General features: G+C 34.3%; 1 protein-coding gene across 7 annotated transcripts in view; it reads left to right on the top strand.

Moving 5' to 3' along the window:
- Positions 1-13041, top strand: part of LOC129748672 (ankyrin-3-like) — a 281828-nt gene extending 268787 nt beyond the window's left edge. For 6 of the 7 annotated variants that reach the window (XM_055743345.1, XM_055743348.1, XM_055743349.1 and 3 more), the window contains one exon: positions 10793-13041. In XM_055743345.1, coding sequence (XP_055599320.1) covers positions 10793-11318 — 526 coding nt within the window. In that variant the 3' untranslated portion in view covers positions 11319-13041. Of the gene's footprint in view, positions 1-10211; positions 10276-10792 lie in introns of all 7 variants that reach the window. The other variant, XR_008737787.1, reaches the window with a different exon arrangement.
- The last annotated feature ends 8205 nt before the right edge of the window (positions 13042-21246 follow it).

Raw genomic sequence — 21246 nt, forward strand, 5'->3', positions numbered from 1 at the left:
CACAGCCATATTACTCAGGTTTTGCGTTGTGCACCACGATTTGAATCCATCACATTTCGAAAATGACTTCATCCAGAAAAAAATCTTAAGAAATCAATATAAGGCGCTTTAAATAATGAATTTCTAGACACTTTTTCCAGTGGTAGACACTAACAACTCTAAATTTTACAAACGATTTACCAAAAAAAATCCCAAAACTTTATCGTTTACCGCTGAATGAGTCTGACCTTTCAGATTAGTTGACTACGTGATTGTCGTTAAACATTTTTTCCCCAATTCTAGTTGTATAGAATGATATTTTTTCAAGATTTTTATGATTCTCAGGTAAAAAATATAACAATTTTTTAAGGTACCTTGTGCTAACCTGATCTCTCTGTTTTAAATCGGAATTTAGATTTTATATTGTTTATTCGATTGTGAAATTTATTGAAAATTATTGTTACCCCAAACATGTTACGTCTGGAATAATGTTTTCTTTTATTATTTATGGTATTGTTATGATATAGATTGTGTTCTTCAAATACAGTTTTTTAATTTTACTTAAAAGCAGGTGCTTTGTTCTGAAGCATGTCAGATTTTTAATAATTTCAAGCTATTTTTGAAAAAAAACGTATCAATTTCCCAAAAAATAATAAACGTAAGATCTTACTAGGGAGGGAGGGGGGGTTTTGAAAAATCTTACTTTATCTTACCAGGGGGAAAGGGAGGGTTGAAAATTTCCAAAATCGTGCTTACGTAATTAGTGAACGGCCCCTAAGACAACTCCATTCTAATGCAGTAACAGAAGGCAACTGGATATTTCAACAGCAATCTTCGATTTAAGAAGTTGTACATATTCAGAACTACAAGCAAGCAGCAGCAAGCGAGCAGTTCCGGCAACAATTCGTTCACAATGATCAGTGAATTAGTTAAAAAAATGTTATTGTTCAGTACTCCGCTAGGTGTCAACAAAAAAAAATCTGCTGTGATTGCGTTGCATAAATACAGGCGATATACAATGAACAAATGCTGTGCGTCAATAGTCAGTATTATTAGATCAGTATCGCCATAATTCATGTAAGTTCAGTAGGTAATCAACAGATCAGCAGATTCTCGACATTTATACATTTTCTGTGAATAAGTTCAACAGTTCAATGGAATAATGAACCAAATCCTCACATTTATTCATCCGCAGAATCCGCTAAGGAAGCACTTACTTAATGATTTAAAACAGTGTGATAATAAATAAAATTATCATTCAACAGCAAAACGAAATGAAACTAAACGTGTTATTTTATTTTTTAGGCATCTTATCTTTACAAAAATTTGCTGCTCACGTGAAGTAAACTTCAATATGCATGCTGATTTTAAATGAAACTCGTCCAGAAAATTGTGAATGGGATTACCAAAAGTTTAAGGGGATACTGTAAGAAAATATTAGATGGACAGTGAACTTAAATCTTTCATAACTCTTATTTCAAAGTAGTCGAAGATTCCTTTGAATTCAGCTACAGTATTTGAAAGACCCAAATACTAGTATTTCACTAGCTACTTGCTAGCATCCTCAGTGGGTTATCGACTGAAGAAAGTGTATCATATCCCTCCCTTAAATTGTCCAAGCTAGGTAGCTCTGAATTATTTGTAGGTAAAAAGAACCTTCGAATGCTCGGCAAATGTGCCGTTGTCAGTTTCTTGGGCCTACCTACCCTTTTCTGGGTGTTGTCAGGTAGATTATTATTGTTACCCGCCCTATTTTGGGCGTTGTCAGGTAAATTATATTTCTTCCTACCTAAGAACTTGAACAGCCAACTATGACCTGGTCCGTTGTCTCCGTTCAACAGTTTAGCTGAATTTTGATTGAAAATTTCAATACTTTCCGCTACATCTAACTTCAGCGATAACCCACTGAGGATGCTAGCAAGTAGCTAGTGAAATACTAGTATTTGGGTCTTTCAAATACTGTAGCTGAATTCAAAGGAATCTTCGACTACTTTGAAATAATAGTTTCATTCAGCTAAGAGGTTCTTCAAACCTTTGATTATTAGTTTCATAACTCGAAAACAAGAAATATTATATTGGGATTTTGGTTGGTTCTTACGTAAATTTTTCTCAAAAAAACAATGAAATCATAAAATTCAAGAAAAAAATATACTTTCCTTGCGAAAATTAACGTTTTATTTTTAGAGCTATGTTTTGACGTTAATATCGTCACTATTTCTGAAAATAAATAACATCAAATGATAGATTTTAATAAAATCTACACAAAGCATATTTTGTCATTTTGGTATGATTTTCCAGTCCGGAGATATTGTATTTTAAAAATGATGAATTTTTCAAAATCTTGAAAAAAAGAAGGGAGGGTCCTGTAACGGGGGGTGGGCGGTTCATTCTCAAAAATTGAGGATTTATTTTGTAGGCCTCAGAAAGTCTTTTGGCCAAGTTTGGCGAATTTTCGATAAGATTTTTTTTTCGCTGTGCACACTTGACATGGAATGACCCATATACAAAATTTCAAATTTAATGTTGAAATATTTAATGTTGTAAAAATGTTTTTTTTTGCACAACCCGCCATGCTGATGCAACACGTGACGTGACTACTGAACGGAAAAACCTGTTTTCAAAAATTCCTGCGTCGTCCCGTTTTAATTAAAACAGTTTTTTTTTTTTGAGAAAATTCATTTGCTACAAATCTTTAGAACATATTTATTTTGCTAAAATGTAAGAAAGACGAGTAATTTTACTCCGGCGACTTTTGTTTTTGGAAAACCATTTTGTTGCCCGCTGTCACGTCATGCTGGATTTTCTTTAATAACTTCGAAAGCGAAAGTCGGAAAAGGCAAAAATATCCAACAAATAGGGAATTTAATAATGTTTTAAAATGTTTAAAATTTTTTGGGGTTCTCTGGCTTAAAAAATGAGAAAATTGACAAATTATGCAAAAAAAACATGCCAAAAAGTAGTCACGTCACGCTCCACTTTGGTAGGTAAATGCTGTTTTTGCAAGTTTGGCACGATCATTTTATAATGTATACGAAACGTATAACACAGTTGTTGAGAATCATAACGTCACTTTTGGCTTTTATGATCATGGAGAAGTATGGCATCAATTTTTAATTGTGGGGCTTCAATTGACGACAAGCTTGCATTTTTTTTAACAGCTGTTGAACTTGATTTTCTTTGATACAGTTACGCTCTGAAATCCTCCTATTTTTAAATAAGCAATCCAAACAAAGACATCCCAGTAATATAGGTTGATCAGCAAACCGGGAAAACGGGTAAAAAACGGGTAACAACCGGGAATTTGAAATGAAACCGGGAAAACTGGGAAAACCCTGGAATTTCGAATCAAAACCGGGAAAAAAATTGTGGATCGTTTTTTATACATACATGAACTTGTTGAATTCCTTATTTCATTCATTTCATCACGACTTATTTATTTCTCAGAAACGGGGAATTATCTAGATTTAAATTCCATTGGAAAAATGCGTAAAAACTCGGGAAGTTTTTAAAAAAATCGGAGTTTTTTTAGCTTAGAACATGCATTTCAGTGCTCTGAAGTCCAAAATATTTTAAGTTTATTATGTTCGTAATACGTTGAGGAAAAATTTCTCGAGCATAATCTGTTTCTTTGTTCACAGTTATTGTGTAGTGAATTTGAAATGTAAGATCTAAATATTCTGAAGGGTGCTTAATCGGAATAGCGCGCGGCACCCTTTCAAATAAACGAATTTCAAATCTAAATCTAAATATTCTATACCTTACTAAACTTTGTTCACGAATCTCAGGAAAAAGTAAACCTACATATCCGGATAAAGACATTTTTCACTTATTTTTTCATTTATTTTTTTTTGATAATATTGGGACTTCAAAGAAATATGAATTTGTAGTTAACTTCATATACCTTAAATCTGTGGAATAAGTGGAATTATATTAAGAATGAATGATTTTCAAAATTCCATCTTTTTTTCAGAAAAATGTTGAATCGAAACATGTATGATCAGAAATTTAATGAAGATATTCAAAATAAACGGGGAATAATTTTGAAGAGTCAAACAAAAAAAAAAAATGGAATGAATTGTGAATAAAAGGTAGTGAGAGTGATAAAAGTAATGCATTTACGCAATTCCGGTTACCTGTGGATTAACTTATGTAATGGAACGATTTACAAAGGTCTCATTATAAAAGTTTAAAGAAAGATTGGATAGAGGATTACCAATTAATTTTTCCATGTAAATTAACTCACTTTCGACGGTTTTGAGTAGAGTAATTCTATGTATGTATGTATGTATAGTATCCACCTTGGGTTTACGGCAGCGCCGCGGTTGTGGCAAAAAAAATAACCCACACGTCCATCTTGGCTACCACACAACCCAATAATAACCACCCAATGAGACTTCTAAGGGAATGGAATCGTAGCAGAGGCACTAACGGTATCCAGGGTGAAAAGAGGAAAAGTCTCGAGAAGCTATGACCATGTTGTTGACTAACCAAGATAGCATGCAAATTATAATCCCGCCGCCAAGGCTTCCGAAAAAAGAGTGCGTCCTTATTTTACAAAAAGTAATCAAAAACTTTCTTTTTCTCAACCATGCCAAATTCCCTTGACATAAATTGAGGAACGTCTAGTATTCAATGCGGTACTAGCATACACGGTAACCCGCTCTTTTTGTAAAACGAGGATACCCAGATGCCCCTGCCCTTACTATTCAAATATATTACGATAAAATGTAGTTTAACGAATTTATACAATATAATACAGTATTTTTTTAATGAAATATAATAAAAACAATATAATAAAGTATTCTTAAAAATAAATTAAAATAAAAAAATAAAACAATTGACATAAAAAATATAACGTAATATAGAAAGTATGAAAAAATATAATATCTATGTGTGAAAAATTTGAAAAATTCTAAATAAATTAACAAGAGAGTTCACCTGCAAAATTAAAAACGCTCAGAAAATAATGAAGTTGTTCGTCACACGGCCTGCATAACGTTGCAAAATCAACTTCTGATTTTGATAGCTGTTAATGTCCAGGTACTTCTTTTTACAGAAAACTGAAATTAATTTAAATGTTATAATATATTGCTGTCATAAATAAAACATATTGCAATGATCGAATTGTTGAACCAATATTTGCAAACCAAAGTTAGCAGTTGTAAGAGAAATGAAAGTTTTCATGTAGATCCAGTATTATCTCACAATGCTGTAAAACATGAGTATTTTATTAAATAATAGATAACTATTACGGGTAGAACAATTTAGCTGAATTATAATATGAATGAACTGTTAGTTAGTATTTTTATTTTCAGAATGGTAATATAAACAACTTAGAAAAAAAAACAATGTTAAATATTTCAAACTTTTCAAAAATTATTATTTAAAAATAAAATTCAATTGCCACGTCTAGTATCCGTTAAACTCAACTGAAAAAAAACTATTTATAAAAACAGTGGCTACCGTAGCACAGTGATGTAATATGAACACTGACAAGATGACCATGGAACCTAAAAAAATGTGGCTATAGTTAGGAATATGCATTGAACATATATGCACCTGTAAGAAAACTAACTATATTGGCTGCTTAACAATAGGATCTCTACACAAAAAAAAATAATGATAATAATAATAATAATTAAGAATTTAAATTTATAACTGATGGCGATTCCTGCAAAGTTAAAAAAAAATGAAATAAAACTTCTGAATATTTCGTTTTTTCGATGAACAGTTCAATAACAAAAGAACCTGTAAGAAATTTAAAGAGTATATATTGAACATTAAGAAATATTATATAGGTTACACAATATTACGAGTATCAGAAATAAATGTTGACCCTGAAAACTATGAAAATAAGTTAAATGCTTTGCAAAAATAATGAAGAGAATTTTCACTCATAAACATAAGCAACTTAGATACAGTCCCCCCACAATCATTAGTCACTTAACGTATCATTTCACCACAAAATGTTCGTTCATTCGGGTGTTAGTGGACCAAACATCAAGCTTTGCATGAATTTCAGTCATTAAATATTCCCTCTTTGATTTCAAACATGATTTTGATTCCAATTTTGTTGAAAAATAAAATAATTTACCGAAACAATCAACGTTTTTCAAAACCTCAATTATGGGTCAAAATTGAAGCTTGTAACAATTATTAGTCATATTGCCCACAATTATTAGTCACATTGAAGTCCATGGCAACACCCGAATATCAACATGAAAATCAACAAATTTCTGGCAAACATTCAGGGGCATTCTTCGCTAGTATACGTTCAAGGGGCAATTGGGTTGAGCTAGCAACCAAGAAATGTTTTGTTTTGCTCGCGAAAAAGTGACCCATGATTGTGTGGAACTTAGTGGATTCTGTAACAATTATGGGTCACTCTTATTTTGCTAAGTATTATTAAATTTTCGCATTTCATTCGCTAAGTTTTATTTAGAAAATGTTAACTCTGCTTTTGTGCGTATATGGGACCAATTCATTTGGTTGGAATCTTTGAAATACCCGCAAAAGGGGCTTTACGGTTGAAGATGTCAACCTTATAACATTGGAATTTTATGCGATAGTTTCACAGCTCATAGATCACCTTTGATAAAAAGTATTCAAACAGTAATTTTACTGTTATCAAACGCACAAATAATATTTTCAATGCATTTTGATGATATTGTCGATTAACTAAAAATAATAATTTGATATAATTTATTTTGGTTTAGTAGATATCAGCAGTTCTAATGATCGGTGACTAATAATTGTGTGTGACCCATGATTGTGGGGGGACTGTATATATGAGAATAAAATATTAAGTACCATTCTTTTCAAAAGAAATTGCCATTTTTTGGAACCTGTAAATTAGAGAAAAATTAATTCTAAAGATATTCAAAATCTGAAAATTTTCATTTTCAAATCACTGAAACAATTTTGGTTTGAATGAACAGGAGTTTTAAATTATTAAAGTATCGATTGCTCAATTAAATGTACTGTATTTATTTGTTGAACTTAATGTGCCATAACTTTTTATAACCTTATCTTTATAAACCTGCATACTGTTTGTTAGAATTTAATTTAAATGTTTTAAGTTTCAGTGCGAGAGAAGTGATTTAAATTTTTTAAGAATATATATTACCTGCTAATAATCTGTTTTTGAAAACGCATCAAAATATTTAAAATAAAAAAAAAATTGCTTACAAAATGATAACTAACAAGGATCCTTGTACGCCATCCATTTTGTATTTGTTGGTGCAACCTGACGAATAAATCAACAATCAAATCGTTTCAATTATTTTTTTCGTTCCGTCGCCTGCATTGCTGAAATAATTTTAAAATTATCTATCAATGCAATAAAATTTATTTTTTCTTTATTATTCTTTTACATGCTGTGATCGTATCTAAAGAATGTTTAAAAATCTATTTTAAGTTTAAAATGCATGTTAACCTCAATGTAACCTGCAAAAATAAATTTATAAATTAAAATAATAAGAATTTAAAAATTAAATAAATGAAAAAGTGGTGACTTTTTAGTATTGTGTATAATAAAGAGTTGATTTGCTATCATGTAAATTCTGCAGCTGCTACGGCCAAACCATTATCTAAATTAGGAATTTTGGATCATTTTAGTGAAAACTGTGAAATATATTTTTGATTATGTGTTTGAGTTAACTATTTCAGGTGTGTTTGGTAAGAATTCAATTGCACTTAAATACGAGCTCTGTCTCATAAAATAATCAGTGACCAAACATTACGAGAGTACGATTGTGATTATGATAACAACTGAGATTGCACCAGTTATGAAAACTGAAAAAAAAACATTATTTATGGGTTTAAATTATGAAATCCGATGAACGTATCTGTTGTAATGTAATGTTAAATATAAAAAAATAATCATGTTCATGAAAGTGTCTGCCCTCGTATTGACATGAAGGTATTCATGTTACAAATTTGTTTAATAATCTGGAAAGAATTCAGTAGAAATATTTCCTCTACTTTAAAGACTCGAGCTCAACAACATAGAATATCTGCTACTCGCCGCAACCACCAACATAGCGCAGCCATCGCTTAACCTAAGCCCTTGTTCAGCAACGACACAAACCTAACTGTACGAACGCGAAACAAACCTGCTAGTCATAGATTACTACGATTGAATACCAATTCTTTACTTCTCTGGTAATTCGAATGGTTATGACCAGGTTCTAATGGTTCTAATTGGTACCAAATCACTACAAAACTCAAATAAGCATTGAATAAACTTGTGTAAAAAAGCTCACAAACACAATTTTTTTTAAATTGATCAATTTGGAATTTCCTCACCGGGTTTTTGATTCCAGCTTTCGCTAAGTTTGGCTCCACGCCTTCAGCGGCATTAGGCAAAATTTCTTTGCTCTCGCGGTGACGCTGATGCTTCATTTTCAAGAACGAACTTGTTAGGACATGTTCCAGCCACTTGAATCAAAAGTTATTTTTTCACAGTGTTCTACTTATTCTCGACTTCTTCAAATAATTGTGATAACTTATGCTTGTTTGCCAAACACTACAATTTTACTAATTTCTAACTTCACTCGCATACTTTTCTCAAAATGACCATCAAATCACATCAAGTGCACTTTCAGAAACATTGTAGGCCACCAATTTAGTTGCATCAACGCGCTGGGGCAAAACATTATTTTCACTAGCTGGATCCACTTTTTCTCTCGTTTTTCTGTATCATTTCCAACTAAAGCGTAACCAAACCACTTTCACCCTTATACAGATTAAAACATATCAAACGGTTTTGTGAATTGGTATTTTCGTAATTTACACTCCCGTTTTCCAACTCGACTCCCGAATGAACGCCTCGAACCGAACGCGACGAGTGTTAAAGGCAGACTGTGATTTTTGAGTAGAGTAATTCTAGTGAAATAAGAATTTCTTGATTTGTGTTACATGTATGTACTATACACACTGAAATTCATCAAAAACTATCGAAAACATAGTTAAAAATCAATTTACTCACAAATAGCAAAACCTCGAGGGACTTAACTTATATGCTCTGGATTTTTTTTTACTATTTGCTTAATATTTAACTCTCGAAAGCCTAGAATTCATAGGGCCAAGCGGGGAAAAATGCTTAACAAAAATTTAAATTTGGTGGCTACCGAGTTATTTCGTTCATTAATGAATGTACAAAAGGTAGAACAAGATATCAAGTTTTTGTGAGATTTAATAATTACAGATCATAAGTGTATGTGTGACGGAATCACGTTTAAATATTCTGTTATCATCTGCATTAACTATTTATAAAAGAAAAAATCAGAACTTGAAAAGCAAAACTTCCCTCTTAGAACAGTTTTCAAAATTTCGGTAAAGATTTTAAATTTAAGTTCGGATTAAGATAAACATTTTCGAGTTCGGAGACAAAATTCAGATTCAGAATTAAGCCTGAATATATGCCAAATCCAGCACACAAAACTTAGGCTCTAAAAACATATCAGGATTTTAGAGAATCTAAACGGAATTTCAGAATTCTAAAGAAGTATATGATTCAACGCATTCAGTAGTTAGAAGGAAACATCAAAAACTGAAATTGAAATTTGAATTCTGAAACCGAACTCAAAATTGATTTCTGTTTTATGAAACAATAATTCAATTTCAAATTCATCTTTCAAGTCTTTCCGCACTTTTACGCTCAATTAAAAAAAAAAATATTTCGTTTTTGATAAAAAAAAGGCTCGATAAACATTTTTTTTGTGTATTTTCAAACCGGAAAAATTATAAAATCTCAATCCGGGAAAACCGGGAATTGAAAATGATTATTAATAAAATTTTCTGTGGCTGTATAAACCTAACGACATCTCAAACGTGTCAAGGCTCTCTGGAGCCACCTTTTGCACATTTTACATCTCAACACTGTGCTCTAATTTGCAGCCTACATAGAAGTGCGAATCCTGAACCAATTTTTTTCTCCGCTACTGTCTATCTTAGAGATTTCTAGTTTCCAAACAAGTAAATGAACTTTTTGTCCGTTTCATCATTTCGAGAAACTTTTTCATATCTTTGTCTGTAATCCTTCAAACTGTTGCTGTCTTCAGATTTGAATTTCAAACACTTCTTACAATGATTAAGGCAAATAGTAAGTTTTCTAGAAAAAAAAGTGTATGATGTTATCCGAAAACTTTGGATTTTTGTAGGCTAACTTTAGATTATAATCAATCGAAAACGAAGTGTAAGATGAATAATCATCAATCATTTTCGGCTAGGCACTTGTAAACTTCAACAATCCTTCTGCGTTCAGTATTACCTCCCAAATGAGTTAAGTTAAGAGTAAGTATACACTATCCATTCTGAAATTTAAAGTTGACATTTTGGATTACCTACACAAATAAAAACAACACTCCAGTATTGGCTTCATTTTACACCATTATCACATACACCTTTTTTTGTATTAGACAAAATATTTATTATTTCAGCATCTGGTCACAAATTTGAGTTTTAACGAATTTGAGATTACGATATCATTGAAATTGTTTTGTACATTGGATGCAAATGTACATATGTCTACATAAAATCAGATATTTCTATGTTAAAAAATCCTTTGTAGTAGATATTTTATATCGACTCGAATTTTGATCGATTATTTTTGCAAATTCAAAATGTGCTTAATTTTTACTCTAGTATCATTAGCTTCAAACGCACTCGCCAAGTGCGTTGTTTGAAACATTAAATAATGGTTAAACTATTTAGATTAAAATAGATATTTTTGACATTGCGTTACAGTTTTTTCCCAGTTTCTCCTAGTTTTGACAGTTTACTAAATAATCTTTTCGTGATCCATCCCCAGTTCCGTTCGAACGACCGTTATCACGACGATCAAGACGATCACAGCCAGTGCACCGGACCAGTCTATCCCGGAGGATCTGCAGCAACAGTTGCTGGAACAGCTACAATCGGTGGCCGCTAACAGTCAAAACATCGACGGATCGAACACCGTGATCACAACCATGACGACTACCAGTAGCAGCGAAGAGGAAGCACGGGATGCCCCCCATCCACAGCAGATCGATGGTTCCGGAACACTGGCTGGAGCGCCGGATCAGAACGGAACAGCGACGACGACGACGACGACGACCAAGACAACGACCACAACCAAAACCATCACGCTCACCTCGACCGATGCCGACTTTCCGGAGGATGAACTGCTGCAGAAAATAACGACGACGACGCAGCTGCTGCAGCAAGCCGGTTCCCCGGACATCCGAGAAACGCGAACCGTCACCGTCACGGAAGTGGTCGATGGCAAGCCAACCGATCAACCCTCGATCAATTCGATCGTGGACGAGTTTATGAACGAGGAGCGCAAGAATTGAATTACGCAGGCGTAGAAATGGGATGATACTGCTTAACGAGTTTTATTCTTTGGTGATGTTTTTTGGACGAAACAGTACGAATCTGCTTCACAATCGACAACTCGAAGCACCGACAGGGGGCGATACTTTGTTTTAACTTTACTGGAATAAGTTATATTAAACAAAAGTATTCCCCCATGTAGACAGATTTTTATTGTAGCTATTGTGATTTTAAATTCTAGATTTTAAAATTCAAAATAAAACAAATTACGTCACAAATTTTCAATTCTAACTCAGTGCACACCGTAGGAAGAAAAAAATCATCTAAAAATATAATTATATATTTGCAAATTGAGGGTGTTTGTTGCGAAGAAGCTCTAAAACTACCAGATAGAACACTTAGAAACGTCCCACACAAAAGTGATTGATTCTTGATACCAACCCCTAATTTATGGTGCCTCCCCGATGGACGCTTTCATAATATAGTCCTCCGGAAAGAAAAGCAACAACGCTTTGACTAAACTTGGAAGTGAGATCGCGCGAAACTTCAGCGCTGCAAGCAAATGGAGTTGTAAAAAATCACACCACTGAAAATTAAACCTAATGGATCATTGAGTAACAAAAAAAAACAGTGTGAGAAGAGATAATTTATTTTGCTACCAGTTTATTTTTCAAAAAAGTCCTTTGGCTGAGCGAAGAAATGCATAAATAAGGTGCAATACACCTGTACAAGATATTTTATGGTATCGTTTGCAAAATGAATATTTTAGAAGGAACCTCTAAAATCAACCTGAACTTAACCTGAATTTTTGATTGGTTCAAAAATAATTCAAATAGGTGAGAAACGGTCAAGCGATTAAGTTTCCTTCCCTATTAACAAGAAGGGAATAAATTGATAAAATAATCTAGATGTTCACATTAAAGGTCAAGTTCAATCTACAGCATCAAACAAAACAAAACAAAACAAAACAAAAAAAATACATTGAAGAAGGAAAGTAAAGCTTAAACATTTTCGCTTGATAAACTCTATCTTGCAGATACAAAGTCCTGTCTAGAATGTAACACGAACGTTTTCTGCTTCCTTCCTCTGACTATCTTCAGTGCCCCGAATCGTAACGTAGATGTCACTACTATAAAAACAGTATTTTTAAGAACAAGTTTTGCTACTTTTGTTTTTAAATGTTGTTTTCCTTTGTTTTTGCCCCGCGCATGTGTGTGGAACTATTTATTAGTAGAGTTCGATAACATTAATTTATATATTTTCCCATGTTTTATTTAATTTCTTGTTCCATTATACTTTTATTTGTACAGACCATTAATATACTTTGAAAGGTGTCTCTTTTCTCAGGACTGCCAGAACGTTGGGGAACAAATTCTGGCAGCTATCAGTATTTTCCAAACAGCTTCTGTCTGCTTCCGTTTTAAGTTCCAGTTAGCCTTTGTTTTTATCAGTAATCGGATTGATTTCCCTTGTAATTACTAAGTACCATAATATTAGAGAGATGAAGAAAAAAAAATCAAACAAGCCCCGTCCCCATCTACAACAAAACTCTACAAACACATACTTTCAAGTCATGCTGCCAGATTTCGTTTGTTGATTGAGAGAAACAAAAACAAAAAAACACAACCGATCCGGTTGTAGCTTATGAACCTGAAAAAGCAACTATCTAAAGCTCTATGTGCTTGAAAAAAAAACCTACAATTCAATCGCATAAAAAAACTACTATCACATACGCAGTACACATACACGACTATAAAAGTACGAAATTATATTTATTGTCATTGTTGAAACTAAATAAAAAGAAACAGAAAAAAAACTAATTTAAGTGAAGATATATGAAAATATATATACACAACACACATATATTAAATCCTCATCATGCAAAGGAGTAGTAGTGACAAGTGAAAGAAAAAAAAAAACAGAAATTAAATTGTGAGAAAATATTTACAGTAAGAGTTTAAAATAAAGTGAAGATTTATTGTGACAAAACTAAAAACCGTATCAAATGTATATTTAACACTGAAACATATGTCTGAAAAAATAAATATGAAGAAAAAAGAACACAAAAAAAATCGATCGAAAAGAAATTTTCAATCTCTAAAAAAAAAATGAAGAAACACATTTCGAAATAAAATGGATTAAAAGTTTGCGCTACGATTAGTTCTAGCAATCTAGCAGTTTGTGGCTAAGTCGCACCAGAAGCACATGCGAAAGAGATTGGGAGCGAAAAAAAAATCAATGAAAAATAAAAAAAAATCCTTAACACACTGACGCCGAAGAGCGAAGAAAATATGTTGGAAAAAAATTAACGGGAATCAAAAATTCTACCACTACCTAGGAGAGAAACACGATTTGAAACAGAGGAATAAATAAAAACAAAATAAATCTTGCTGATAAATTAAAAGAGATATTATGGTTTAAATATCCGAAAAAAAATCCTTCAATCATACCTAGATACTTATTTTTTAGATTTTTAAAAACATTCGTACTTATTTCAGCTCTCAATCAATTATTTGGTTTTGTGAGCTCAAAACTACCATAAACCTTTTATAAAATTGTTTTCTAGAACAGTTCTTGCATACTTGCAGTTCTTGTCTATACACTCCTTCAAAGAAAAAGTCAAAACTATATAAACAAAATTGCTTCAAAAAAGTCCAACAGGTTAACGCTGAAAAAATTGTTCGAACAACCATCAAGACCCTTAAAGATTTTTTTTTAATATAATAAAAAGCCTAGCTTAAACTAATAATAAATCTAGCTCAAACTAATCATGGAAGTAAACTATATAATACCTATCACAACTTCAGAGAACCTTGCAATTTTACCAGATTATAGAAATGAATCATGAGACTTAGTCGATTTTTTTTATTTTCTCAAACCCTGGGGTCTTAAAAGCTTAGTTTTGGTTCAAAAATCATACATGATTTTTTTGCAGAATTTTTAAGGAACGTTTAGGGGAGATGAGGGCATAACGAGCACCCAGGGCATAATGAGCACTCCTTTTTTCTACATTAGTACGTATTTTCTTAAACAAATTTTCATAAGGACTTGTTTCGTACTACCCATAGTATTAATTTTTCACCAAAAAAGAAATATCCTTTTCATCTTTACAGAAATATTAAATAATAACCAGCTAGGTTCTCAAGTGACGAAAATATTATGATTTTTGAACACCACCAAATAAGCTTTTATGACCTTTAAATCATCTTGATCTGAAATGTACGCACTGCAACATGATCCACACATTGTTTCTCAATTTTCAACATCATAAAATTTTTGATTTTTCACTTTAATCAATTTTAAAACGCTTTTTTAACTTTAATTTGTTCACTAGAGGCGAACAAAGCACTATCAACGAAGGCATAATGAGCATTTTCTGCCGGGGAATCTAGCAACTCGATTTGGCCTATTGGTAAGGTGTCGGAGAGGTAATCAGTAGACTCGAGTTCGATTCCTGTTCGAGGGGATTTTTTTTGCACATACCATTCATGATTGATTTTTTTTATTGTTACATTATACGGCTAATAGCATCAAAACATCATCCGTCAATCAAAACACCAGAAACATAATGTATGAGCATGTGTTAATCCTTTGAATTCTACAAACAGACCTAGATTATTTTGTTATTGCTTTGTTTGATGAATCTACGCCTCACCGTTTAGTGCAATCATGATCATGAATGATAAATGAAAAAAAAATCACTTCGACCAGGAATCGAACTCGAGCCTACTGATTACCTCTCCGACATCTTACCAATAGGCCAAATCGTCAGACGATACAAGTTAAGCTGTAGCTCTATTACTCAGTTGACTTCATCGAGTCAAATTTGCTGCTAGAATCCCCGGCAAAAAACGCTCATTATGCCTTCATTAATGGTGCTCATACTGCCTCGGGGGGTTTCTCATTATGCCTCTACTGGTTTTCAGCTTTCGGCAAAAATTTTTAAAATGCATTTTGAAACGTTTTTATCTACTTTTTCAAGTTTCATCCAATTAGGCAATAGATTATTTGAGTGTCTGAACACGAAACAATGATGTAATTCACATATTACAGCTGTTCTCTATGGTTAAATAAGCGTTTTCCTTAACCCTCATCCGCATTAGATTTCATTACCCTAATCAGCACTTGTGGAGTCAATTTGACACCACAAGCTCAAATCGTTATAACTTTTGGCGTGATGGACCGATTTAAACAAAACTTACATCAGAAGAAACCTTGTAATGTCAGTGAAATATGTTTAGAACATTATATATAGCTAAAGTTACTAATTTTCTCGTTATTCAGCATGAAAGAAAAAAAATCCGAAAAAACACGCCTCACGAAAACTGCTGTAGTTCATATGTTACACGTCCAAAAAAATATTTGTCTTATGCATATGAAAGCTGAAGTTAATGCCTACATCATGAAGACAAGAAATATTTTTTTAATTTTTTTTTTATGAAATGGTCACAAAAAGTTCAAAAAAGTGGTCTAAAAAACCTACTTTTCATTCGATTGCTAGTAAATACTGTTTGAGCGATGGTAGAGTTTTGCAAAAAATATGACTACAAAATGTATCAAAATTCCAACATTTTGCTGTCTTTAGATTTTTGATGCAACAAAAATTGAATTTACTGGAATTTTTCAAAGTTCACTACTTTGCGCGATTTTTTTACAAATTGAAATTTCATCTGTTTTTGTGGTCCACCGTCAGGTTGTACCCGGATTATCAGTGCTTTTACTTTGTTTGGACCAACCAAGAGTATATTCATTGGAAAGCACATTTAATCCACATTCTAGTGATGTGCTACAATTCTTGCTGTAAGATTTCACAAAAATATGAAAATTATAAACATAAAATCATTCCTGAATTTCTGGAACTACAAGCACCTCGTCCAGCAAAACGTGTTTGTTTGCTCTCCGAGTAGGTACGGTGGGTGGTGATTCGGGCAGAGAGCGAAGCCGAAAGACGAAATAATGATGCGTGTCGTGAATAGCAAATGCAAACTACTCTCAATAGAATATTTTCAACCAAGAAATGTACGACACGCATCATTCGTACGCGTCATTTCGTTTGTCGGCTTCGCTCTCTGCCCGAATCACCACCCACCGTACCTACTCGGAGAGCAAACAAACACGTTTTGCTGGACGAGGTGCTTGTAGTTCCAGAAATTCAGGAATGATTTTATGTTTATAATTTTCATATTTTTGTGAAATCTTACAGCAAGAATTGTAGCACCTCACTAGAATGTGGATTAAATGTGCTTTCCAATGAATATACTCTTGGTTGGTCCAAACAAAGTAAAAGCACTGATAATCCGGGTACAACCTGACGGTGGACCACAAAAACAGATGAAATTTCAATTTGTAAAAAAATCGCGCAAAGTAGTAAACTTTGGAAAATTCCAGTAAATTCAATTTTTGTTGCATCAAAAATCTAAAGACAGCAAAATGTTGGAATTTTAATACATTTTGTAGTCATATTTTTTGCAAAACTCTACCATCGCTCAAACAGTATTTACTAGCAATCGAATGAAAAGTAGGTTTTTTAGACCACTTTTTTGAACTTTTTGTGACCATTTCATAAAAAAAAATTTAAAAAAATATTTCTTGTCTCCACGATGTAGGCATTAACTTCAGCTTTCATATGCATAAGGCAAATATTTTTTTGGACGTGGAACATATGAACTACAGCAGTTTTCGTGAGGCATGTTTTTTCGGATTTTTTTTCTTTCATGCTGAATAACGTGAAAACTTGTAACTTTAGCTGTATATAATGTTCTAAACATATTTTACTGACATTACAAGGTTTCTATTGATATAAGTTTTATATGAAGTTCATGATAATTCAAACGACTTAAATAGATTTCACTTTTGTGGTGTCAAAATGACACCCAAAGTCGGAAAAGGGAGTTTTTTTGTCCAGGCTTCCAGGGTTCGTCCATAAAAAAAGTAAAGATGCAATATTGAAGAACTTTTGAATTCATTTAGGGTCCCCGAAGAAATTTTTGTATTTTGAAGCTTCTGAAAAAAGTTACAAGCCTTCAAACTTACAATGGTGTCAAAATGACACCCTAATGCGGATGAGGGTTAAGGTGGCCATTTTACTCCCATCTCCCCTACATGAGTAAATTTTAACTTTGAGGTGAGTATGGGAAAATTGAATATTCTGTACTGAAAAATCAAAATCATTTTGCTTCTCCTTTGGAAACGAGCCTGTTAATTGTTTTTTTTGCCAATTTATAAATTATCGCGCGTCTTTTGGATTTAAAAAGCAATAAATTCAATTGACATCGCTGCTTCTGCTTCTCAAAGTATAGCACGAAAATAAGTCATGCAATTTACTTCGCTAGGCACGCAGCAGTGATGTTAATTGAATTTAAAGGGTGTCCACAATGAAATTGACACACACAAAATTGATTCGCAAATTCGAGTTTTCATCCGATTGCCATCAAATTGTCAGGGATTGAAAAATAACTATTAAACTTCATTTTACCATTTTACTCGTAATTAATTTACAGTCCATACGCAGATGCCCGTACCTTGGCCTTAGCCCCGTCCACAAGATTTTGCACAACCTGTGAATCAACTGTTTTTTGCACGTAAACCCACACTTTATTCAGTTCCTCGACTGTCTTCACTACCTTAGGTCGTTTAAGAAGCTGTTGCTTCATAAACGCCCGGTTGCAGAAGGCCAAAACTAAGGCTGGGCTTCGAACGTTCAAGGTACAAAAGGCCCCTAATCGTGACGAAAAGCAGAACAAGTTCGCCAAACCAGCTTGCCAGATGGAGAGCTGTTTGTAGAATTTTGTGGCAACAACAACATGGTGATCGGTGGATCGCTCTTCCCCCATCGACCAGCACATAAGGTCACTTGGGTATCCCGAGATGGCCGAACAGAAAATCATATTGACCACATCTGCATCAGCCGAAAATGGAGAAGGAGCCTTGGTGATGTCCGCAACAAATGAAGCGCAGACATTGCATCTGACCATCACCTCGTCCTTGGCGAAATACGACTGAGAGTTGCGCGTGTCCAACGGCGCCAATCACGCCTTTATCACGACGAGCCATGGTACTCTCGGTAAAGTTTGTGGAAGACGAAGTGAATGGATGTCGGAAGAAACCTTGAGGATGATCGATGATCGGAGAAAGGCGAAAGTCGGAATTGAGCAGGCATGTACCGGGTCAGCCAAAGCAGCCGCCCGCTTACGATATGCGGAGCTGGAAAAGGCAGTTAAACAAGCTTGTAGACGAGACAAGAGAGCCTGGACAAACTCCCTAGCCGAAGAGGGAGAAAGAGCCGCCGCCATTGGAGATATCCGATTATTATATGATACTAGCTGATCCCGTACGAACTTCGTTTCGCTTTAAATCATTGGTACGTCAACATGAGTTTAGGAAATGAATTCGAAACATTCTTTCGACAATTTTGGGGAAAAAATTCAACAGTGTTTAAATTTGCTACTATTACTTGAAATTCAAATTTAACGGTTGATTGGCTTTTTATTAAAATTTATGTGAAAGTGTTTTCTTCTCGATCGGTTGCAAAATCTAGACATTATGGCAGAAACATGTACTATTTGTTTGTGTGCACGACTCTTTTGCTTGACCTTCACACTTAAATTGGTATCAATTAACTGCCTCCAACAAAATTATTGCACAAAACACTGAACTTTCAATGAAACCCTCTTTTTCTGTCCTATGGCCCGAAATTCGATAATTGAAACCAATTTTACGTTCCTCAAAACTCCCTTAAGCCATTTTTTCTTTTGAAATTATATGTAAAATAACGTCAGGAACTTGAAAACAGTGATCAGTGAATATAGACGCCCCTTTCGCCGACCCTTGACACGGAACATGCTACCTGGAGTCAATTGCTCATAGTTTATAACCCTCATCTGAACATTTTCATCTCAATTCGATGCATGATCACGACAATATCGCGAAAACAGTGAGCAACTAACATGGACGGCCATTTTTTGACCACGATTCAAAACTTGACACCTGAAATCAATTATCTTTTCTGTTAAACTCCCATGTGCCAATTTTCATTACAATTCTATGCTCAATCAAGAGAGTATCGTAAAAACAGTGAACAGATAATAACCCCTTTTGCCGACCCCTGAGTCAAGATTTGAAACCTGAAAGCAAAAGAGCGTCCCTCAAAACTCCCATGCGGAAATTTTCATCTCAATCCAATGTAGAATAACGTCAAAATCGCAAAAACATTAAAGTTGGGTATGGACGACTCCTTCAGCCGACTTCTGATCCGCAATTCGAAACTTGAAATCGATTGCTCGTTCCTCAAAACACTCATGTGCTAATTTCCATCACAATACGATCTATAATAACGCCAATATCGCAAAAACATTAATCAGTGAATATGGACGACTCCTTTGGCCGACCCCTAACCCTAAATTTGATAACTGTAATCGATTGCTCGTCTCTCAAAACACTCATGTGCAAATTTTCATCACAATCCGATGTATAATAACGCCAATATCGCAAAAACATTATTCAGTGAATATGGACGACCCCTTTGGCCGATCCCTGACCCTAAATTTGATAACCTAAATCGACTGCTCGTCTCTCAAAACTCTTATGTGCAAATTTTCAACACAATTCGATGTAAAATAAAGCCAATACCCCAAAAACATTAATCAGTGGATATGGACGACCCCTCTGGCCGACCCCTGACCCTAAATTTGATAACTGGAACCGATTGCTCGTCTCTCAAAACACTCATGTGCAAAATTTCATAAAAATCCGATTTAAAATAAATCCAATATTCCAAAAACATTTACCAGTGGATATGGACGACCCCTTTGGCCGATCCCTGACCCTAAATTTGATAACTGTAATCGACTGCTCGTCTCTCAAAACACTCACGTGGAAATTTTCATCACAATCCGATGTAAAATAAAGCCAATATCGCAAAAACATTAATCAGTGGATATGGACGACCCCTTTGGCCGACCCCTGACCCTAAATTTGATAACTGTAATCGATTGTTCGTTTCTCAAAACACTCATGTGCAAATTTTCATCACAATCCGACGGAAAATAACTTCAATAACGCGAAAACAATATTTGTATTGTATGGACGACCCCCTTCGGAAGGGGTCATCCAAAAATCTATAACATTTTTCATCATTCCTGGTCCTAATGAGCATCCATGCCAAATTTCAGATCTCTAGCTCTTAAGACGGCTGAGTCTATAGAGGACAAACAAACAAACAAACAAACAAACAAACATACAGATAATTGCTTTTTATATATATAGATTTCTCGCCGCCTTAGTGGTGCAAGGACTAATGCAAGAATGCCGCTGAAAGACCGAGCAGGTCAGCTGCTGACAGATCGAACAGATCAGCTCAAGCGTTGGACTGAGCATTTTGAACAACTTTTCCGAGTTACAAATAGCAATGGCCAGCAGAACCCGCAGCTCGAGGCGCCCACAGTAAGTCGCATTTATGGCGTCAACTCGGAAGCGCCCTCGCTGGCTGAAATAGAAGCGGAAATCAAGGACATGAAATCCAACAAAGCGCCTGGAATCGATTGCATTCTTGCTGAAATGCTCAAAGCCGACCCTGCCTTGTCAGCTCAAATGTTGCACCGTCTTTTCACTGACATTTGGGATACTGCAACATTCCCGGCCGACTGGATGCAGGGTATCCTCGTAAAGGTCCCGAAGAAAGGAGACCTGACAGAGTGCGGTAACTGGCAAGGCATAACGTTGATCTGTACAACCCTCAAAGTACTCTGCAGAGTGATCCTGAACAGGATCCAGGAGAAAATCGACGCTACACTCCGACGGCAACAAGCTGGATTCCGATCCGGACGATCATGTGTGGACCACATCACAACGCTACGAATAATACTGGAACAAATCAACGAATTCCAGGACTCTCTTCTGCTGGTGTTCGTTGATTTCGAAAAAGCATTTGACCGACTGAACCACGAAAAC

The sequence above is a fragment of the Uranotaenia lowii genome, chromosome 2 (genome assembly GCF_029784155.1).
Source record: "Uranotaenia lowii strain MFRU-FL chromosome 2, ASM2978415v1, whole genome shotgun sequence".
Classification (NCBI taxonomy): Eukaryota; Metazoa; Arthropoda; class Insecta; order Diptera; family Culicidae; genus Uranotaenia; species Uranotaenia lowii.